The sequence below is a fragment of the Neovison vison genome, chromosome 5 (genome assembly GCF_020171115.1).
Source record: "Neovison vison isolate M4711 chromosome 5, ASM_NN_V1, whole genome shotgun sequence".
NCBI classification, from domain to species: domain Eukaryota; kingdom Metazoa; phylum Chordata; class Mammalia; order Carnivora; family Mustelidae; genus Neogale; species Neogale vison.
Window position 1 is genome coordinate 157,457,818 of NC_058095.1, and position 24,809 is coordinate 157,482,626.

The window sequence follows — 24,809 nt, forward strand, 5'->3', positions numbered from 1 at the left end:
GAATTAAGAGTCACAGATTCCCAGTTATACAGTAAATAAGTCTAGCATCGGAAATACAGTCAATAATATTGTAATAACATTGTTTGGTGGCAGATGGTGACTGCCATTGCCATGATGACTGCCGAATAATGAAAGAATTGCTGAACCAGTATGTTGCACACCTGAAACTAATACCACATCGCATGCCCTTTGCTTCAATAAAAAAATTAAAAAAAAAAAAAGAGAGGTATAGCATGAATAGGTTAGTTTGTTTCTGAAATGAACAGAATGATTTGGGAATGTGTTTGTTAGGACATGGGGTAGAGCTTTTTTCTTGTACCTGGTAGGAGATGCTTGGGTATTTGTCTTAGATGTCTCCCTAGTACCTCCCGTTGCATTGAGAGTGACTTTTATATCATGAACCTTACTTCATTTTGAAAAACAAGATATATGTTTTATGTTGATCCTATTAATTACTTATCTTGGGCACTTGTGCAAAATAAAGAATAGGTATAAGCTAGTGGTTTAAAGTATACGTTTTTGAGTAAGCCAGATATTGTATTGGACTGAATCCCGGCTTCCCCATTTACAGACTGCATGACTTCGAGTAAATTACTTAAACCCTCTAAGTCATGTGCCTCATTTGCAAAAAAGGGGACAAAATCAGGGCCTTATTCTATGGGGTCATGGTGGAAAGGAAGCAGTGGGCAGAGAGTATGTAGTACAATTCCAGGAATTTGGGCACATGGTCGCAGTCCCAGAACTCCCTCAGGGAAGGACTATTTTCTTGCAGACATGGAATCTCAGGACATTTTCAGCAATTTCAGTCCCAGAACTGATATGCGGAAAAGATGTGGAAAAAAATACGTTTGTCTAAAGTCAATGAAGGTCTCAGTGAATGTCCCACTCCCCTTTGATTGCTTTGTTATAATTATTTAAATGTATCAGCTAATAGATGGAAAAAAATTGGGAGAACTTGGTTCAGGAATTGTTCCTGGGAAACACATAGAATGTATGAGAAGGAAATGGGCATTCCAAAATTGCCACTTTGATTGATGGCATACAACAGGTGTTGGTTTATAGGATCTCTCTATTTTCTTCTGTGGGAGGAATGGACATGTTGCAAAAAGCAGTTGTTAGACATGCATATTTTAATGTAATAAAAACCGAGGTGGTAGACAAGATAATTTTAGTCAAATTAATGCACTAATAACTTATCCTCAGAAAATGCAAATCCCAGTTATAATTCTCCTCCTGTTCCTACAAATGTGATTAAACAGGGAAGGAAGTATTGAAAATTTTAAATTCCTCTCTCCTCTGCTTCTTCATTAATATTTCTGTATCTGTAAACTCAGTTTTCACTTTCCTTTTCCATGAAACTTATCAGTAGATCATCTCTCTCTACCTGCATTTAAAAGAGCCACTATTACCTCTAGAATTCATTTGCTTCTCCATTGTCAAATCAGATGGTCACAACCTCTGACTGATGTGCCACACTATGGGGATGTGAGGTGATTGGTTTGGTGTGGTTCTTTGTACCGTGGCTATGCCTTTTCCCGTCGATTGCTACAGGGGACAATTGACAATGCCCTTCAGATAAGCAGTTGGAAACCTTATTATCCAGAAAATGTGATGTATATTCATAGAGGGATGTAAGGATCACCAGCCTAATACCCTACTTTTCAGAATGTACTCATATTCTAATTTGTATGTAATAGTTGACAATATTTTCCTTTCCTTTATGGAGAACTAACCCTCAACCTTATTGAATATGCTCTTTGAGCAGCTTTTAATGCAGCTCCAAGTCTACATAATCTATTTTTTCATCCTTCTTATTTACTCCCCCCCCCTTTCTTTTTGTCCATAAAATACATCTTAGACATATATTCAGGCTACTCTTTAGCTCAATTAGTGTGAAGTTGCTTAGACTATGTCTCTAGTGTTGCTGCTGGTGGAAAATGAGCCCAAATGGAGAAAGGAAAGTGCCTTGCTTGGCCTGAAATATAATGAAGCTGATAGAGTGCGCATTGCACTTGAACTTTGCATATGAATATAATTGATTTATTTTTTTATTGTATCAAATCAGTGAGCTTTTAAAATTACACTTAGGGGCTCCTGGGTGGCTCAGTGGGCTAAGCATCTGCCTTCGGTTCAGGTCAGGATCTCAGGGTCCTGGGATCGAGCCCCGCATTGGGCTCACTGCTCAGCAGGGGGCCTGTTCGCTCTCTGCCTCCTCCCGCCTCTCTGCCTACTTGTGATCTCTCTCTCTCTCTGTCAAATAAATAAATAAAATCTTTTAAAAAATAAAATAAAATAAAATTATGCTTAGCCTGGTTTATCTTCAGTTTTTAATTCAGATTGCATGAAAATACACCATTTTATTTTTTAATAAAATTATTTATTAACATTTCATTTAATTCATTGTTTTAGGCTTTTATCAAATGTGCCCCCTGTCTGCTGATCTGATGTCTAACCTGTCTGAACAGTCTAACTGAACACTTACACCAAGTCGACAAAGTTTAACACTTACACCAAGGGTGTGATTCTATCCTCCTTCTCACCTCCTTATCACACATAAAATAAAATTTTTAAAAAGCAACTTATGATACATTCTTTTCCCCATTCTGCATGTTACTTATGGGTCCCTTTCTTTCACTTTGATTTGTTTTATTATATAGGACTCCCCTTACACATTAGCTAAATTTACCCAAATCATAGTAGTGGTTTTCTTTACAGTTACAAAATATTTTGAGGTCTGTTTCTGTGGAAACTGGAATTCAGACTGGACGGTATCTTTCTCCTCCTTGGGGCCATCAGTCTTCATAGGATCATTGGTTTGATTTAGATTTTAGACATTCTCCCCCCTCGTTCTGTACAGTACCTAGAATGTTGTTCACATATTTGAATATTAATGATTATTTTGACAGTTGATAAAACAGAGTTCTCTATTAACTAATCTACACTAGAACAATCCTGAGTGACGAGAGCAAAGAGTTCCCTAGATCCCTCCATCTCTTCTTATCCTTGGGTATCATCGAGACAAAGAAGCTCTTTTGTGAGAGTTCAGGGGCAATTTTTAAAGAGAAGTATAGAGGGGTGCTTGGGTGACTCAGTGGGTTAAGTTTCTGCCTTTAGCTCAGGTCCTGATCTCAGGGTCCTGGGATCAAGCCCCGCATCGGGCTCTCTGTTCAGTGGAGAGCCTGCTTCCCCCTCCCCATCTGCCTGCCTCTCTGCCTACTTGTGATCTCTCTCTGTCAAATAAATAAATAAATAAAATCTTAAAAAAATAAAGAGTAGTGTAGAAAGTTGGTTTTTGTTTTTCCTCTTAGAAGGAAAAAAAGCTTAGTTACTGCTTTAAGTGACTAAATCAGTGGTCTCTCTCCATTGGGAGTGAATGGCCAATTAGCCAAGCTCTAAGTAAATTAATCTACACTTGAAGTTCTGTCAACAGGGAGAATTCAAGGTGTGCAGCAGAGGTTTTGGCTTGTACTAGATATATCTGCTCCTTTTTAAAAAAGTAATACCATATTTTGGGGCGCCTGGGTGGGACAGTGGGTTAAAGCCTCTGCCTTCAGCTCAGGTCATGATCTCAGAGTCCTGGGATTAAGCCTCACATTGGGCTCTCTGCTCAGTGGGGAGCCTGCTTACCTCTCCCTCTGCCTGCCTCTCTGTCTCCTTGTGATCTCTCTTTCTGTCAAAAAAATAAATAAAATCTTAAAAAAAAAAGTAATACCATATTTTGGGATTCAGTCCAATCATAGTTTAAACTAAAATATTTATGTTTACAATTTTAGATAAAATGATATTGCATTGTTTACACACATATGTAAAAACAGATGTAGATGAGAGACTAGAAGGAAGTTCATTGTAGCATTAACAGCCATTACCCCTGGAGCTGAGTTTAGTTGAGAATTTACTGCCTTCTATGTGGGTATTTTTTCATTATTTACATTGATCCTGTATTGATTTATGATTAGTATTGCTTTGATAATAATGTATTTTAGGCCATTTGAATTGTAACTTAAAAAGTAAAAGGCACTCAGTATTTTAATACATGTATATGTGTGTGTATAATACATATATCTTTATAATGTTTTTTAAAATTTTGATTTGAAATAGGAAAAGGATTTTTTAAGTAGGAGATAATGGGAGTATACATTAAAAAATATGGTGAATAGGAGTTTTAGATAGGGGCATAGAAGTGATAATGACTTGCATAAGCACTGAATTCAAGATGCAAATAAGCAGCTGAGATTAAAAAATTACAAAAGTCTTTAACACTATGGAGTGCATTTTAGATCAGTCGGTATCTGTTAGACTAGAGCCTGCCAAAGTTCTATTTTAAACATTTTAGTGATACCTAAATTAAGCCTTAAGTAGTGATGGAACACAGAGTTGAGGGAGTGGCAGGTAGTGCTTTTTAGAGGAGGTAGAAACAATTGGTCTTCAAGGGTGGAGGTAGACTTGGGTGAAGCGGTTTTCAGGCGGCGTATGTATGTCATCTCTGTGTGTGCATGAGTTCAGATGCCAGTGTGTTTGCATTTCTGGGGGAGTGGTAAAAAAGGGATGGATAACGGAACTCAGCCTCAGGTGAGCTCTATCACAAATCAAATTAAGGAGATCTGCCCTCACTTATTTTAACAGCACTGTGAACATTCTGGGCTGGATGATTCCTTGTTATGGGTAATGTCCTGCGTTTTGTATGATATTCAACAGCATCCCTGGTCTCTACCCACTAAGATGGCAGCAGTACCTCTTGGCCATAATTAGACCCCAAAAAGTCTCCAGACATTTGTCCCCATATGCTTATAAGAAGTTAACTATTTCTGGGGAAAAGACTGTCATCCAGAGGCTCTGTAACATTTTCTTATACAATTTATGACACTCCACCAAAGAAATAAGAAACAGAACTAAGGAGATAAACAACAGGCAACAGAGGCAAGTGCATCAATGTCCTGGTTATTGGTTTATCAGATATAGGTATTAGAATAACTCACATATTTACAAAAGAACGTGGCAAGATGAGTAATTAGACAATATTCAGTTTGTAGCACAAAGCTAAAAAAAATTTGGTGGGTTTTGGTTTTGTTTTTGTTTTGTCTTGGGTGTTTTTGTTGTTCTTACTTTCTCTCATGGTGGTTTGTTTCCTTGTGTGTGCATGTACCGTTCTTCAGTGATGTGTTTATACATGGTTTATCCTAATTTCTGGAAAATCTTAAAGCCTAAATTCAAGACATTTTTCTTCAGCAAAGATTTGTGTTAGGGTCTCACAGGCTATTTCTGATCTTGGGTCTCTTTATATCCTTTTTTTCAGGGTACCTAGGTTACTCAAGGAATCTCAAGTTCAACTTCTCTACATTTGTTGCTTAAAGTGCTGATACTTGCTTTAGGTTTCTTGCAAAATTGTATTACTTCCCGTGAGCCCCACAATAGGACAAACACTGTTTTAGGTACAATATATGATTTGCTATTCTTATTGCTAGAAAATGAGCTCATTATACTGTGTACTTCATTGGAATGTATTTTTTGCGATGGTATTTCAAAAAGTGAAAATTAATTTAAAAGAAAAGTCACTTTTAAAAATCACACCTCCCCACCAAAACACAAATCAAATTGAAAACTAGGTGGAAGAGAAACGAGAAACTAGATTTGGAAGAAAATGAGTTTCAAAAGTTTATTAACTATCCTTCCTATAAAGCAGTTGTCATTTTCTGGCAAAAGAAAAAAGGAGTATGCAAATTAAAATTTCCAGTGGAATTAATGCAGTGTCTTATTACATAACACATCATGGGCAAGCAATCAATCTTTTGGACTCTCAGGCAATCAGATGTATTGAAGCCAAAGATGACTCAAGACAGAAGTAATCAGGGTTCTTCCTGCCCTGCTTTTTGTGTGATGGATCATTGTTTAAGGCATCTACTCGCTTAGACTTTATTTGTTCTCTTTTATTACCTCGTTTCATTCCCTGAATAGCGTTAGCAGTAGTGATGTTAACTGTTATTGCTGGGACAGATTGAATAGTCTGTTTCTTCTGATACATCAGGTGAAAGCAAAAGTCATTTCACTGTGGAGCTGATTTTGCAATTTCCTGTTACTTCAAGGAAGACATTGCTTTCAAACAATGGCATGAATGTTTTTGACAATTAGCAATTACATGGGATTTTGTTTTGTTTTGTTTTTATTATCCTGTATTCACTTCTTTGATTTCATTGAAGATTTGAATGAGAGAGACACATAAGTACGGTTTAACTCATAATATGGAGGGATACAAAGTAAGCTCAGTTTCTAGTTCAAACAAATGACTATTTATCCTACATTTTCTAAAATCAGGGAGATGTGAAGTCTTGCATGAATGACCTGCATTTCAAATGTGTTTATTTTCTGATATCTTTTTTCCGTTGCCAATATAAACTGGTAATCACATATAATTTGAGTGTTCTTTTTCTTTTTTTCAAAGCCCTCCTTCTCTTCCCTTCCCTTAATTAAAAGTGTATTTCCCTCTCTTCCTCCACACCATCTGTACACTACTCCTTTAATATTCTTATCAAAATTGAGTGACTCCAATTATTTGGTAGAGTCCCAGGAACATAGAGCACCCTCATTTGTTTGGCCATCATGCAGTTTTTCTAGGCAGCCAAGGTTAGCTGTGGAAGATTCTATGGTCTTTCCTATGACTAAGTGTTTAATTATCTTGAAAGAGTAAAAAAGATGGTCAAGCAATTTTTTTCTCATGTCTTCCCACAGCTTCTGAACTATTTCCATGACTTCTAACTACATTCTTTTTTGCCTTTACAGGCAATAATCATTAGGGCATAATTTGAGAATTTCTGTATTTCCATAGATTGGGGTCACTTATGGCCCCAGTAAGTTCCATCATCTGGAATTTTATTTCTGTACTTAACTACATTTACTTCACAGCCAATGGTAGGAAGTCTTTCTCTATCTTAGTTTCTCTAGAAAAGAAATTGAATTGAAGGGAGTCATAAGTAGTTGGCTTTCTATGTGATGGAAGGCAACAATTTTAATATCTATGTTAAATAAATTCATCTGATTTTTTTATCTGTGCATTGCATAGTAATATTCGTAGAGAAAAAAATGCAGATAATACCATGGCAACACCATGAGAGTCCAAGAAATTATGCATCCTGACCAGACATATTTGGAACACTTAACTGGAAAACAGGACTGATAACTAGAATTGTTGAAAGTTTGTGAGTGAAATTCTACAGTTACATCTGAAACACTTTAGAGATCATTTAGTCTAATAGCTTTGCATAAAGAACAAGAAACTGAATTTGTGAAAAGCCAAAGTGACTAGTCCAGGCTAGATAAAACGCTTTATTGAAAAGTCAACCTTTCCTAACTACACTGTGATGTCACCTCTGTCATGAATCAGGTGGCCTTATATTTTATAGGTCTTTTCCAGGGTTTTAATTTTGCTCCATTTGTCCATATGTCTAATTTATCAGCAATATGCTTTCAAAGACTGTAGCTTTATAGTATATCTTAAAATTCAGTATTATAAATTTCTCCACTCATTTTTTCTTTTACAACAATGATTTGGCTGTTTTCATCCCTTTGCATTTATATACCATTAATGATACCTGAATACTTAGGGATGCATTAAATCTTTACATCTATTGTTGGAGAATTAACACTACTAAGATCCTAATTTATTAACCTGGAATACCATTTCTCCTATTTATATATTCTTCAATTCTGAACACTTAGTAGCTCATAGTTTTCAATATAGAGGTTTTGATGTGGTTTGCAAGTATTCCTATTTTATGTTTTTTATGTTATTAAGAATTAAGCCCTTAAAGAAATTTTAGGCCCTAAATGTTTGTTCCTGCTATATTAAAATGCAACTAAATTTTTAAATATTGACCAGTTGTTTCTTTTGACCTTGCTGAATTTACTTCTTAATTTTAATTGTTTATATGTAGTTTTAAAAAAAATTTTCTACTGATATAATCGTGCCTTATATGAATAATGACAGTGTTATTTCATCCCTCTTTATGCTTTTTAATTCTTTTACTTACTTGAGAACACTGTATAACACATCTGTATGATATTGATTAGGAATGGACATAGTGGACATTCCTGTCTTGCTCCCAGTCATCAGGAAAATATTTTCAATATTTGACTAGTAAATGTTATGTTAGCTACAGATTTATTTTAGACTGTCATCAAAATAAGAAATTACCTTTTATTCCCTCAATTTTTTGCACATAGGAGTTTTGGATCAAATATTTAATATGTATATACTTAGATGATTATTTTTTCTATTAAGGTGATGAAATATTTTGATTGATTTTTAAATGTTAAACCAACTCTTTAGTCCTAGACTAAACCCATTTGGATCAGAATCTTTTTGAAAAGGCTGAATTCAAAGTTCATGAGAGATTGATTTGTAACATCCTTTTCCTATAATGTCCTTGTGTGATTTTGTTATCAAGGTTATTCTAGCATCATGAAATTTAAATTCTAGAACTTGACCTTTACAAGACATTATTTTAATTCTATAGACTTTTTTCATTTGTATTTGTCCTATATTTACTTTTTGTTTTTCATTTCTTTATTGGATCTTTATTTTATTTCTTTATTGAATCATTTTCCTTGCATGTGAGGAACTTTTTTCTTTAATATTGCTTCTGATAAGGCTCTTCTGGTCACAACTTCTTTTATGTTAGTCTGAAAGTGTCCTCATTTTGTAATCAAATTGGAAGGACATTTTTGTTAGGCATAGAATTGTAATTTGATAGTTTTAGAATTTTTGAGATGTCATTTTATTTCCATCTGGCTTAAGCATTTTATTTTGGCTATTCAATCATCAGTCTTCTTGCTATTTTTTCTTCAAAGGTAATGCATCTTTTTTCTCTCACTACTTTTAAGACTTTCCCTTTGGCTTTCAGCCACTGACTATGCTGTGTCTCACCTAAGGTTTGTGGTTTTCTTTGTATTTATTCTGAGGCTTCATGGAGATTCTTGAATCTGTAGCTTAAATTCTTTTGGCACTTATTTTAGTATGCTAGGGCTGCCATAAGAAAGTGCTACCAAGTGGGTGGCTTAAATAACAGAAATTTATCTCCTCAGAGTCCTAGAAGCTTTCGGTCCAAGATCAAAGTGTCATCAAGGTTAATTTTTCTGAAGCCCTCTCTCCTCAGCTTTTATATGACTTTATTTTCTCTATGTCTTCATATGATCTTCCCTTGGTATGTCTGTTCTAATCTTCTCTTTTATAAAATCAACAGGACTGAGGCTCACTTGAATGGCCTCATTGAACCTTAATTACCTCAGACGATTCTGTCTCCAAATATAGTCTCATTCTGACTATATTGGGGTATTAGGGATTAGGAATTCAACATATGACTTTTGGGGATCACAATTCAGCCCATGACAGCACTATTATTTCTTAAAATATTAGTTCTGCTTCATTATGTCTTTTCTTTCTTGGATCCAGTTAGATGCATTAGGTATTATTCCATGTCCAATAGGTCTCTTACGCTCTTTTTTCCTCATTCTTTTTGTTTTTTATGCTTCATTCTGGGTATTTCTCCTGACCTACTTCCAGTTTACTAATCTTCTCTTCTTCCATGTCTAATCTACCACTGAATATCTTTATTCAACCTTTCATTTCATTTACTATACTTTTAAATTCAGAATTTCCATTTTTAAAAACATAATTTCTCCATTAATAATATAGTTTCTTAAATATATTAATCATAGTTATTTTAAAGTCCATTACTGACAATTCCAGGTTAGTCACCTCTCTCATTTTTAGAGCTCTTTCTGTTATCTATCCTTTCTTTTTGATCATTTTGTCCTGCCTCTTGACATACCATTATCTTTAAGCATAAATACAATTTAATGAAAGTGGTAGAATTTTGTGAGTGATACTATATTTCTTGCAGATATATATATATATATACATATATATATATATATATATATAGAGAGAGAGAGAGAGATAAAGAATATATATCTATTTTTTTTTCTGGCAGACATGTGCAAAGGCAGATAGATGACCTCAATCCAATTAGGAACTGAAATGACTTTTAAAGTGAAAACACGGGATATTTATATGATGTTTATCAATGCCCTCTTTCAAAGTCCCTGAATTCCAATTACTGTTTTTCTAGCTAGATGAAAAATTCAAAAGTTCTGTTTTGTTTATTCATCTTTTAAATGTTTCTTTCTTCTTGCCTTAAAAAGCTTCAGATCACATTTAACAAATGCAGGAAGGGGATTATTCACATAGAAGGTAGAACTTATTTCCCTATGGTTTCTTTATCTTTAGGATTTGGGGCACTTAAGTCAGGCAGCCTTGGCAGCCTTTGAGTTAATCTTATATATTGAATCTTTGCTAGTGAAAATTATTGCTGAGATTAGAGACAGAATGGAGATAGGAATTTCAGGTGCAATGAGTTTGTTGAAATGTAATGTCAATATAAAATACCTTTTAAAGAAGTAGCATTACTTAATATAAAAACCATGAGTTATCTGAAATATATTGTTGGAAGAGAAAAAAATGGAATTTCATACTGAGATAGAAACATATTAGCAGTGAAAAATGGAATACTACTTCTGATTATATAAGAATGTATAACATTATAATATATGTGGAAGCCTTTTACTTTTTAAGTTATATGTTTAATTTTAAAAATGTTATGCTACAAACAAATATCATAGTGGTACTTAGGAAATCCAAACTATTAGTAATACTTAGAAATAGCTTTCTATTTCAGTATCCTTAAAGGTACTTATTAAGTAGGTATTCCCAATTTTGAAAATTTTTAAGTCAATAGGTTAAGTTATTCTCTAGATTATAAAGCATATAAGTGGTCAGTATTAAATTCTGTCTTAGGTCTTTCTGAGTCCAGAGTACAAACTCTTAACTCTTATCAGAGATTCCCTTCTTAAGGAGCTTACACCTTGCTATGGCAGTGCATTCCATTATGGACGACCCTGATGGGTAGAATGTTATTTATTACAGTACATTAAGCCCTGTTTCCTTGCTACCCTTACCTACTAATCCTGATTATGCTAACTGTGCTGTAAAATACCAAAGTTAAAGTAAGTTTACTATATTTATAAATTTCAAGTTTATTGAATTTCTGACATTTTTGGCTGTGCAGTTCCCAGGCTCTGCATCTGTTTGACACTGTTTTATTGAAAAAATTGGCTGAAATTCTGAATATGATGTTAAAGAATATTTCCCAAAACTGAAAGTAAAATGAGTGGGTAGGTTTATGCATAATTATTGATAAGACTTTGTTTTTTTTTAATTTAGCTACATAGATACTTTATGTCTAGAGTTTTACTTACATATCTTTAAATTTTAAAATATTTTTATTTTTAAATAATTTCAAACTTAGAAAACTTAAGAATATTATAAAGAGCTTTTTTACATTAACCGTTTGAGGATAAATTGCTCACGTGGAGTTTTGTCACCCTCAAATTTAAATGTACTTTACACACACATTCTCATATATGTGCACACACACACACACACACACAAACACACAGTATTTTCACTAATGTTTTAGGACGTGCAGAAATCAGCATTATTAAGTACAGAAGCAAAAAATAATGTAAACTGGGGTTCCTGGATGGCTCAGTCAGTTAAGCGTCTACTTTCAGCTCAGGTCACAATTCCAGGGTCCTGGGATCTGGTCCCACATCAGGCTCACTGCTCACAGGGAGTCTGTCTCTCCCTATCTGCCTCTCCCCCAGCTCAGCCCTCTTTAGCTTTCTCTTTCTCAAATAAATAAATAAAACCTTTTTAAAAAAATACGAACTAATTATCAGTAGAAAATATTTCTTTTTGGTTTATTTTTTCTTTTTTAAAAGCCTAGCTTGTTGTTGGAAAATGTATTATGTATTGTGATATGGATCTCATTGTTCAAATTGTTAAAGAAATTTCCTAATTATCCCTGATGTGGGAAGAAATTTCACACTTATTTCAAATCAGTTTAATTAGCACTCATGAAGTGTGTATTAAGGAAATGATATATTCACTTGTACTTCTGATTTTTGAAAGTGATAAAACCTAAGAATTTAAAAGTGACTGTGGCCTGATTCCGTGCTGTCTTTCTATTGCTCAAATAAAGTTTATTTTCAGGAGATCTCCCATAAAAACATTTCTCTGATTCTGTCTACCACAGCACTTGTCCTGGTGAATGGCATTTGTTGCCTGTGACTGTCTTAAGGCATTTGTCCCATAGGGTCTTTTATGGTGAATTATAGTTGTATCTGTTTATTTATGACCTAGAATGGAGTAATTAAAGTTAATACTAAGAATTGGCTTGAATGGGATAGGATTTATGTTTGCAGAATCCCTAAATCTTGTTTCTGAAACAATGTACAGTCCACTGTATAGTTAATAGGTTCACCAGCTAAGAAGAAGGAGAGTCTTATTTTTTAATTGATATTGGCCTCTTCATGATGGGCCACACCGATCAATTACTTAAGCTTCACATTTCCTAACCTCAGTCGTTCACTGACTTGTAAACCTTGGACCTGCTGATTAGTTTCTGGGTTACGCTGACAAACGAGTGTGATATTGCTTCCTAAGTTATAGATATTTTGTTAGAAAAAGTGAATCTTGAGTAATTGTTATTTTAGAAATGATCTGAAGGTTGAAATAATGAGATCATCTAATTCAGAGGTCTAACAGACCTCCTCTGTGATGCTCTGCTCAATACATTGGAAAATCCTTAGAGAAAAGTGACACCTGGCATACCAATTTCCCATTTTCAATTTTAGACACTCTAGAGCAGACAACAGAAAATTATATTAGTGCTATATTTGCTTAAAAGTCTTCTTTCCTCACATAGTCCATGACTGATTACTTTAATCCTTGTGTACTAAGAAAGTACAAACAGAAGAATTGACATTTATCCATGTTTTTAAAAGTTATGAGCAACTCTTCCTTGGCTGGTAATTGTGATGTCAATGTGGCTTGAATTATAAGAAGACTCAGGATCCATTTTGAAATGGGAGGTGAAAGGTGCCTCTTCACTTTCAAATGTCCGATGGAAGAGGACTTCATTCTCGCACATAAAAATATTTGTACTTAGATGAAATGGTACAGAATATTATAGTTCTCAAGTGTTTAATTTCTTCTCATAGAAATTTCAGGAGAACTTAGGATGCATTTGGCAGAAGTTTTTGTAGTGCAGTCAGGTTGCTATGGTAAATCTATTATTTTAGGCAAAAGAGGACTATGTTAGTAAAGTGCTAATCTCTTTTCTGTGTTATGTGAGCCTGTAATTACTATCTAGCTATTGAGCATGTACTGCAAATGTGGTTTTTACCATTTTTAAAAGTGAAAGAAAATAAGGTCAAAAAGAGTGTGCCTGCTGTGACCACACTGACAGGTGCATTTGATAATACAGTGGTCTTCTTAGTTAATTTCATTCTAGAGCAGGAAATACAAGTGTTTGTTTGTCTAGAGAAATGGAATAGGAAAGGAACGGATTTTATGTGAGTGATTGAGATTCAAGCCTCCCAACATGTTTCCTATTTTAAAAATGTAAATAATATCTATTGTTTATTGGGCACTTACCATATGCCAGGCTCTGACTTATGTACTTTATATGCATTACAACATTTAACCTTTACAATAACTTTATTATCAGTTTTATTATTATTCCCATCACACAACCATAATAAATTAAGTTTAACTTGGTCTTCCAAGGAATTACATTTAATAGTGGACATCTCGAGATTAGAATCTAGATTTATTTAATGTCAGAGCCCATGCTTTAATTGTATCGGTGTCGTAAATTGTATTTCCCTGCCTCTTTACCTTACTGACATTTAACAGACACTTTGAGACTCATTCCCAGGTCACCTTTACCAGGAACTTTTTCTAACCCTGCCAGATGTGTGTGCTAGTTTGTTTTACCTTTATTCCCTCCACTACTAAAAGTTTTTAAAAATGTCCTTAATTTTGTATCTTCAGCATCTAACATAATACTTGATCCATAGTTGATATTCAAAATGTATTTGTTGAATGAATGAGGGAGTGACCACATTGATACAGATATTCAAGGCTGATCACCCAGTGGCATTTATTCTTGAGCAAGAATATGTGTTTTCTATGTGGTGTGGTTTGAAGGAGGAGAGCATCAGTCTCTACCTAAACACCTCAAGTGGGAGCATATGGGGTGGAACTGATATGTGTGTGTGGTTGTGTGTTGTATTTTTAGTTATGCATTCTGGAGATGTTTTCAGTCTTTAACAGTTGCTCTTCAGGTGCATACATCTACCATGTGGTATCTGAAAACTCCCAATTTGTGCTCTCTCACAAGTGTATTACTAGTGGTGATGGAGAAGATTCAGTTGGTCATTAACACCTAATGAAGTATGGGTTTACCCAATTAGTTCATGAAGGGACCCTTCCCTAACTGTCAATCCATGAGATTCGGGAGGAGCATCTGTTTTGTTTGTCTTTGTGTCTCCTCCTCTAGCATGCAGTAACTGGTCCCTGATGATTTGAAACCTATGCCCTAATGGAGATGACACTTTAGGAAGAGAAGTTTGAAGAGAGTGTGGAAGGAGAAGGCAAAGTCTAAAGACTGAGAGATTTGTTACGGTTAAGGTTGTGTAAGAAGAAGAATCTAAGAAGAAAAGAAATACCTGGAAGAAAGAAGGAGGGAACAAAGATGGTGTGTGTGTGTGTGTGTATGAGAGAGAGAGAGAGAGAAAGGTAGAGAGGTGAGGTTGGTTGAGGGACAAATGACTAGAGGAGGAATAGGAGGGGGAAAAGGAAGAAAAGGAGGGAGAGATACATAGCCTGAAAACCAATTGTCTAGATTTATTAGTTTGGAAAATTAGCCTGTACCAGAGATTACTTTTTCTTCAGGTAATGCTTACAGATACCTCTCCATTTTCATTAGGAGAGAGTCACCCAAGCATCCCTAACTATTAAAAAGAACAACCAACAATAGTTCTAGAAATGATAGAGGACGGAGTTAATGTTTCCATCCCCTCACTCATTCTGTGACTTTTGAGAGACGACCTGTAGATTCCTTTTCACTGTGTGTCCTTGAGAAAGTCACATGATTTCTCACTCCCAGAGTTCATTTTCCTCATCTGTAAATTTTAGGGCTAGTTGGACATGATCATCCTCCATGATTTTCCATCTCTAACAATCTCCAATTTTATGAAATAATGAAGTGAATATTTCTACCATAACTGTGTTCTGGTAATTAATAAGGATAAAAACTGGTGAACTTAATTGATAAGGTTGGGTTTTTCTAGTTTTAAATGTTTTATTTAAATTCTAGTTAGTTAACATATAGAGCAATATCAGTTTCAGGTGTACAATATAGTGATTTGTGACTTACATATAACACCCAGTGCCCATCACAAGAAGTGTCTTCTTTAAAACCCAATACCCATCTAACCCATCATCCCCACCAACCTCCCCTTCAGCAACCCTCAGTTGTTCTTTGTAGTTGAGTCTGTTTTAAGGTTTGCCTCCCTCTCTTTTGTTCCCCATGTTCATTTGTTTTGTTTCTTCAATTTCACATATGAATGAAATCATGGCATTTGTCTTTCTCTGACTGATTCATTTTGCTTAGCATAATACACTCTAGCTCTAGCCATATCCTTGCAAATGGCAAGATTTCATTCTTGTTGATGCTTAAATAATATTCCATTGTATATATATATACACTACATCTTCTTTCTCCGTTGAACAGTCCATGGACACTTGGGCTTTTTCCATAGTGTGGCTGTTGTTGATAATGCTGCTCTAGACATTGGGTAAATAAACAAAATTTTAATCTTTCAATTTCTAAAAATATAAATGAAACAGTCTACCTTTTACAAAGTTATCAAGCTGTTCTTTTATTTCATCTTGTAATTTAGTGGTACAGAGTTACTGTATATGTAGAATGACAGTCCTACTTAGTCCTACTTCTTAGTATTAAGGTAATGTTATTTTATTTGCATGTACCTTGAAGCAACTTGTAGAAAAAACCCAAAACACCATAAATGAGGGTTTCTCCAGGCTGTGTCAGGTAAAATCATATTAACATAAAATTTCAGAATTTTCAAGTATTTTAGTGAACCAGGTGACTTTCCTTCAAAGTATAATTATTTTAAATTTGCAGTTTATTTCCATGAGATCTACTAAGTGATATAAATAATTTATTGTTGATAATAATCATTGTGTATTATCTTTATTGTGAGTGATCCATTTTTGTCCTTGGTCTGTTTTTCTTGTGGTTATTGGTTATTGGTTATATGAGTCCATATGTATAGTCATTTTGTCATTTTTTATTATGTTTTATCTGTGCAAATATTTTTGTCTCAGTTTATTGTTTATGTCAGTCTTGCTTTTTTTTTGTTTTAAATGTTGTTTTGTTTTAATTATTGTTTATGGTCAAACTTATCCTTTTTGTTTGTTTGTTTCTGGTTTGTTTATTGTCATGTTTTGAATGGTCTTTTCTACTTGAAGGTTATGAAAACTCTCACCTATATTCTTGTCCAACATTTTATGTTTTAAACTTTCACATTTAAATGTTGAGTACACTGGCAATTTATTTAGTTATAATGAATGAATTAAGGAAAAGACTGATTTTTTTGCAACATAGCTCACTGGTTATACCAGCCTTGTTTCATGAATAGTCCACTATGCCCAGAAAAATATATACCATATTGATTTATGACATTCTGAATCATTGTAAAGTATTCACACTTTGACCCAGGTGCAAAAGTAGAATAATGCCAGAATCCCAAGAGCTCCCACTTGCCTTGCCTCAATTATCACATATAACCTCCTCTGAAAAGATTACCATTATTCTCACTTTTAGGTGTTCTATGCCTTTCTTTCAAATTTTCCACCTACATATACATTCCCAAACATTGGAGTGTTTGGACTTATCTGTTTTGAAATATTTCAAAAAAATATACACCATTTTGTGTCTGACTTGTTGCACTCTACATTATGTTCTGAAGATTTAGGCATGATGTAGCAAGGAGCCGTGCTCCCTTCACTCTAACGCAGTGGTCCACCTAAGAATATAACTGATGTTAATATATTCTGTTATCGATGAACATTTTAGCCCCCCTTTGAGACTATAAGGAATAGCATTGTTATGATTGTTCTGGAACATTTCCTGGTACAAACAAGTATACTTTTCTCCAGAGAATATGACCAAGAATTGAATTGCTGGTTCATAAATTAAACATATTGACTAGATAATGCTAAGCACTGTTCCAGAATATTCTACCAACTTGCATTTTCACCAGTTATAAAATATATGGCCTGTGTTTCCAGACCATTTCCAAAACTTAGTTCTTTAAAGTTGGCTAATCTGATTAGTTGGGGATGGAATGTTATTGTGGTTTTAGTTTGCATTTCCCATATGATTAAGAAAGGAATATCTTTTCAAATGTCTACAGACCATGTGAATTTTATGTTAAAACAAATATTAAAAAATTTTGACCTTTCAGTTTCATAATAACAATAACAATGATAACAATAACATAATAACAGTAGTAAATTTTGCCAATAATGCTCAAAATAATTATGTGTGTGATATTTGGAAATATCATTCTCTAACACTTTTATTTGGAGTTGATGCCTAGTGAAATGAAGTAAGTTATATGGGATAGCAGAAATTATAGACTTATATAACTCTTGTTTAGAATTAAACTCTCATATCTGATCAAGTATTTTGCACAAAAGAAATTTTTCATGTTTGCTGAATTTCGTATGAGAACTATTTTGGAGTAAGTGCATTAGGGTTTTAAATTTTAATCTGGTACTTAGGGGAAAATGTACTTCAAGGCAAACGTGTTTTAAAGATATTTAGCTTTCTTAGGGAGTGTAAGAAAATTTAAATTAAAGATGATATTTAAAGTGAGTTATATTTTATTTGCTAAAATGACTAGTTGTGCTTAGGAATGAATTGCAGCTTGTCATTCTTCACTTAGTTTTTTCTGTATTTTAAGGAAGTGTCAAATTTAAAATATTTAAGTAAAATCTTTTAAAATCAGAACATTTTTTATATCTACCTTAGTCGATATCTTGATATCTATCTTAGTTCATTACTCTTTGCTTATGTCAAAGCCTTAAAATTTAATTCACAGGGATTTCAGTCCCTTATAAAATGATATCATTGGACTGAATTTTTGTGTGTGCTTAAAGATTATCTGCTTTCTAAAAATTTAATAAGAATGGAGAGACTCAGTATAAAGTTCACCTAAGTTTTGGTTGGATGATATTAATGATGTTGACTGAATTCATTTCTTAGATAGTTATTTCTGTCCTTTCCATCTGTCTCTGGATTATCTTTTCAAAAATTACCTGGCTTGCTTTTATTTCTTTGAGCATACCTTTCTTTAGATTTTCCTCTCAATTTGTTAAATAAAATAGCACTTATTAGTGCTAGACCTGAAAACTTCCATTATCCTACATTCTTATTTATATGAATATTGATAGTCATTTGAGAAGACAGATTTATAGCTCACAACGCTAAAACAGTCATTGAAATAATAATATCATTTAGCAAATAAAGAAAAGAGATTGGACTCGATTTCTTATTAAAAAAAAAAAAAGACAATAAATCTGTATGTCAGGGTTTCCTACTCTACCAACAGAGACAACAGGACACAAATCTTACTGTCAGCCTTGATCACAGAGTTAAGTATTTGTGGTCAGATCCAAGCATGTGTTTATGCAGTATAAAGCTTGCATTCAGTAATCTACCAGTGGTGTGAACAAATTACCGTGGGATCAGAGAGGAAGCACACATGTTCCAGGGAACCGAATAGGGATGACAAGGAAGGTTTCATAGAGGTGAGGAGATCTGAGCTGGCTGTTGAATAGTGGGTCCGCTTGTGCAGAGAAAGTGGTAGAGCTCACAGCAAAGAGAAGAAATGCAGCAAAAAGCAAAGTCTCTGAACATGAGTGCACTGTGAACATCAAATATCTGCTTTGACAGGTGAGTTGGAGCAGGTGTGGAGAGCTCTGCTGAGGAATTTGATCTCTGCCTTGAAGGACTATGTGTGACTATCACATGAAAGGCAGTTACATAATCACAGACATGTTTTAAGAAAGTGGATCTCTAGGAGAGGCGTGGGGGGCTCACTGGGTGAGGGGCAGTATTAAGGAGGGCACGTGATGTAATGATCCCTGGGCGTTATGTAAGACTGATGAATCACCGAACTCTACACCTGAAACTAATAATACACTGTATGTTAATTAATCAAATTTAAATTTAAAAAGTGGATCTCATGAAATTTCATATTGGAAGGAGAAGAATAGCCCATTGAAAGAAGGAAGGAATCCACTATGTTATCAGGTATTTTTAAGATTTGGCGACAGATCAAATGATGGTGACTTTCTCCCGATAACAAGACATAGGAAGAGAAGTATGTTTGTAAATTAAGATGACGAGCTTGCTGTGGGACAGATTTCATTGATGTAACTGTGGGAAACACAGATGAAGGCTTTCTGGTAATTGGGAAAGCATATGTATTCTGGAAGAAACATCCTATGTGTCATGGGAATGTTATTATTAAACCATTTACATGTGATTATTATTTAGTGCATCTGTTCAATAAATACTGATTCAAACATCCTGAGGACACATGAGAAGGCAGTTGATTCTGCTGTAGTTGTGAAGGCATGTGAGTAGGAGGATGCAAGAATCATGGATTTGGTGAAATGGACTTTGGATCTTGAAAGACGAGTAGACATTTACCTGGCAAGTATATGTCGTGGTAGTGACTAGACCAAAGTGGTGACCTAAGACAGCAAAATAATGCAATTTAAAATGTGGACTATAAGAACAATTTACTCTTCTTTAGCTTTCTATCTGTAATACATTAGCCTGTCTTGATTTATGATTTTTTGTCTTTGCATATGAAGCAACTACAGCCTATAAACTATATCAGAGCCGTATCTGTAAAGTAACTAATAGTTGGCTATTAGTTGGCTTAATGTAGCTTTTTAAAACTCTGGCAGATACATGACCAAATTAAATAAATAAATAAATAAACACCTAGAATTTTAAAATGGTTAATTATACTCTGATATTTGAAAAATATACATGAATTAAAATCTATTAGGGGAAAAAAATGGACCTAAGATCCAACATGAACACTTTGCAATCTAACTTTATAGAAGAAATATAAGACAAACTATCCATAATGAAAACAATGAAATGTAGATATTTGAACACATATGCCACTGTTTACTTATTTGTTTATGTATTTATTTATTTATTTATTTTTGAGAGAGAGCTTGAGGGTAAGCTGTAGGCAGGGGCAGATGGAGAAGGAGAGGGAATCCCAAGCAAGCTCCACAATCAGCTGGGAGCCCGACATGGGACTTGATCTCACAACCCTCAGATCATGACCTAAGCTGAAACCTAAAGTCTTAACTGATTACACCACCTAGGTGCCCCCGCATGTGCCAGTAATCAGATTATCCTTTCCAAAGAGGCACAGAAACCAATAATACTTATATCCGAGAAACTTCTTGAATGCCTTCAAATGTTAATAAAATTGTCACCAAAAACACATACACCCTCAAACTTAAAAATCTATCTTGACTTGATAACTAGGACTGCATGCCCTTTCAGGAACAACGTGGTTCATGTGTCCCATATCTGCACATGAAGGACTCGTTAGCCACACATGGTTGTACTGCTGATGGTTGTAGGGTTAGTCTCTGTGTCTCCACAGTCTGGGTTTCTGTTGTCATTCACACACACACACACACACACACACACACACACACACACACACCATGATGAGGACGAGTAAGTTTGTGGGCACCAGAAAGTCCCTGGGGCTCAGAAGAATGGGTTCCATCACCAGCCCTGCTGATGTCTACTTCGCAGGCCTTAGATCGTTCAGCCTCAGCTTGGCTGCGTTTCCTCATCTGTTAAATAAACTGTGGGGAGTCATGGATCCTCCTGACATTGTACAAAAATATAAACGTGTGCGGCTATATTTTTCCAAGGAGAGATCTGAGGTCTACCAGCTAGAGTTCTTGTCTGTGGAGACAGAGACCACCTTCATTGACGGGGACGGAGGAGGATTTTATGCGAAAGGTTCAGGCACAGAGTGCAAGTGTAGACACCCAGGTCAGGCAGCGCCCCAGGCCAGGCCCTGCCAACAACTCGCCCTGCCGCCATTACTTAGTGCCGAGCTCCTCCGCTCCTGGACACTCACCGCTGTGCTGTTGCTGGGGTGCTCCTGCCACAGACCCTGTGTCTTCACTTTCAGCCTCAAGAAGCAAAGCCCTGGCCAACAGTGTCTGATGTGTCCCTCTTCTGTCCACCAGGACATAGGAAGAGGGAGTGTCACCGGGGATAGAGAGGGACTCTGCCTCCCGCTGAACTTGGGCCTGTCTCCAACGGCGGAGAGAGGCTGGCCGAGGAGCAGGCAAAACCACACTGTCCATTGTGGTGTCTCTCACCAGATTCTCAAAGGGACTGTGACCCCACCACTTCTGCCAGAAAAGATTATGAATTACTGCATTAGATTATCTTTAATTACAGCTCTGGAATTATATGATTCTAAATACTAATTTTCCTTTCTTCCATCATCTACCAACTTGGAATTTCTTTAACAAGATACAAATGCAGCACAGAACGACTAACAACATTGCAGGGTCAGCCCCGAAGCGTCTTATGATCATTTCAGTGGGTGTGTCATTACGACGGTTGGGCTAATGACAGAGAGTAACAGATGTCTCAGGGTAGTCACCCAGATGAATGTCTGCCAAGCCAGCGCCAGCTCCACAGGCAGAAGGAATTTTCTTTCTCATAGCCTCGTGCTGCTGAGTTGGGTATATTAAGATGCAGGCTGGCCTCATGGTTAAGTGCACAAACTTTAAGGTTAATGAGGATGGATATAAATTTTGAATCTATTCCTTATGAGCTGGTTCGCCATGGAAAGGAACTTGGCCTCCGTGTGTGTCTGTTTCCTGTTTAGTAAAATGATAGTGATAGTGCTCGTCAGTGAGTGGAATGGTGCAAACAAAAGGATGGAATGGGAAGAATTATAGTGTTTGACACATAGTTACAGCCCAAGAAGTAATGATGACAGCCATAATGACCATAGTTAAGGAATTCCCAAACTGTGAACCCAGCTCATTCCAAAAAAGGCTTATACTTTAAAATTTTGAGCCAAGAGCAATAAGGGTATTTAGGTCGTGCACTTTGGTAAGCATTCCATGGTAAAATGAGTTCTATAAATTGTAAAACTGGCGTCCATAAATAGCCATAAAACATTGCCTTGAAATGTACCTGTGAGCATTTTTTTTCCCTTATGTGGCCAGTAGGACATTTTTTTAAATGACATTATACTAAATTATATATACCATGTGGTATCATCAAGTGAAGTTAAATAGGAAATACCCAGAGGGATTCGTAACTGTATTAGTCTTCAAAAATGAATGAAACGAGTGTCACTTCACTCCCCCCCCCCCGCCGGGCTTCCGTGGCTCTTGTTCTTGGGCGTCCGCTCACCAGAGTCCGGGAAGAAAAGTTACTCGCCGAACTGTTGAACGGGCTTCACCATGTGCGTGTGTGCCTGGAAAGTGGGGCTGATTCTAGGACGCTTCTAAGCCCTGCGCTCTCCCTGTTTTGCAGGTAAATGCGAGTGTGGCAAGTGCACCTGCTACCCTCCGGGGGACCGCAGGGTGTACGGGAAAACGTGCGAGTGTGACGACCGCCGCTGTGAAGGCCTGGACGGCGTCGTCTGTGCGGGTGAGCGCCTCCCGCTCTCTGCCTCCTGCTGCCCGCCTGCCGCCAGGGTGGCCTGCTTTCTGCCTGCCTGCCTTCCTCTCTCTCTCCCTCCTTCCCTTCTTTCCTTCTTCCTTCCTTCCTTTCTTCCAACTCCAGAGCACCTGGGTGGCTCAATTGGGCGTCTGACTCTTGGTTTCAGCTCCTGATCTCAAGGTCCTGAGATGAGTCCTTGCTGGGCTTTGCAGTTGGGGACTCTGCTTGGGATTCTCTCTCTCTCTCTCTCTCTCTGCCCTTCCTCCTGCTCATATACTCTCTCTCCCTCTCTCAAATAAATAAATAAATAAGTAAATTAAAAAAAAAATAAAAAGGAAACTCTGTTAAAAAGAAGGTAAACTTAAAGCAATATCCAATTAGACCTAAAAGCAGTATATAATGAGGTTTGCATGATCTGTATCTTCTTAGACGCTTGATTGCGGGCTCTGGGAAAATATACTGTATGCCGGCCACAGAGGGTCACTGAAATTACACTAGGTCCTGTGAAGATGGTGACAGGTTTTGCTACAGCTGATCAGCTGAACATGTTTATTAGTCTCTTAATAAAAACTGGTGGGGGAAGGAGGTATTACCTACCAAAATGAAAAAAAAAAAAAAAAAGGCAGTATGATTGATTACACTCAAAGTTCACTTACAAAATCACACACACACAAAACTCCATTTCCATGATGGCTCAGAGACCCAACAGGAGCTGAAGGACTGTAAAAATAAATTAAAAAAAAAAAACAAAACTGCAGGGAGAGATTGAGACAGAAAGTGGTCAGGCAGCACAGAGTCCCGAGGCTGAATGTGCCGTGTGTGCGGAGCTGCGTCCAGTCAAGGGGGTGGGCAGCCATCACTCTCCTGTTTCAGTCTTTTGAGTCTTCCTTTGGCTGGGGCGAGGTGCGCAGACCGGGGCTGTCCTGTGAACTGGGTGCCCGAGCTTACTTAGTAACATACTCGGTGTCTCTTCAGATAATGATCATAATGTAATTGGGGGCTGTTATTGGGAAAAAATCAAAATGCGTCTCCAACTTAGGAAGGCGGGGATGCCCTCTGTCTCACACCCATGCATGTCGCTCTGTGCTCTCTCATTCCAACTATAAAACACTGGCTGTTTGAGCAAACATACGTTTTTCTTTCCTTTCTCCGGAAGCCTAAGGAAAAGACCCCCCGCCTCCCTTTTTAAGAAAATAGGTCTTGTGCCGGCTGCCTGTCTCCCACAGCCCGAGAGACTGCTCCTGCTTTCTTCAGGTCACAGATGAACAGGGAATGAAGCTGGAGGCATTTAGGTCTCCAGACTGAAAACTGCAGCCCGAGGATTTGAGCTGTCCTTCCGTTCCCAGATCTTTCTCGGCACCACGGTTTTCCCCAGGGTGACCTCAAAATGTTTTGACTTTTTGTCAATATTCTTTTTGGCTTGGATTCTTTTTTTGTTGTTGTTTTGGTTTTTTGTTTTGTTTTGTTCTGTTTTTGGTTTTTTTTTAAAGATTTTATTTATTTATTTGCGAGAGAGACAGTGAGAGAGAGCATGAGAGGCGAAGAAGGTCAGAGGGAGAAGCAGACTCCCCATGGAGCTGGGAGCCCGATGCAGGATTCGATCCCGGGACTCCAGGACCGTGACCTGAGCTGAAGGCAGTTGCCCAACCAACTGAGCCACTCAGGCGCCCTTGGATTCTTTTCTTCAGTGGTATTTAGCGGAAATATCTGAGTAGATAATAGTCTCTTTCTCTCTCTCTCTCTTTTTTGTTTATGTTCCTTTATGATTATGTTTACCAACTCATTTAACTCTTACAGTGATACTCAAAACCCACCTGGCAGGTAGAACATACTGCAGACCTGTCTTTGCTCTTACGAGCATCACCATGGCCCTCACAGGGAGTGTCTACCTCCCATGGGTCTCCTTGCCCATCTGCCTTGGTAACTCGGTTGAAAGGGCTGGTATTCTAGAAACCTGTTACATCGGCAAACCCATAACATTAGATAAACTCTTCCCCCAGTGAATGTCTCTCTCGTTCTCCAACTTCGGGGAGGAGCTCAGCCATGACAACATATCTGTCTCGCTCCATGCTA

The 24,809-nt window shown here is 36.5% G+C and overlaps 1 protein-coding gene across 1 annotated transcript in view; it reads left to right on the top strand.

The window, feature by feature from the left end:
* The window catches only part of ITGBL1 (integrin subunit beta like 1), a 209,032-nt gene that overhangs the window by 161,924 nt on the left and 22,299 nt on the right, over nucleotides 1-24,809 (top strand). The window contains exon 8 of the mRNA XM_044250051.1: nucleotides 22,608-22,724. Within this exon, the coding sequence (XP_044105986.1) occupies nucleotides 22,608-22,724 (117 nt within the window). The remainder of the gene's footprint in view (nucleotides 1-22,607; nucleotides 22,725-24,809) is intronic.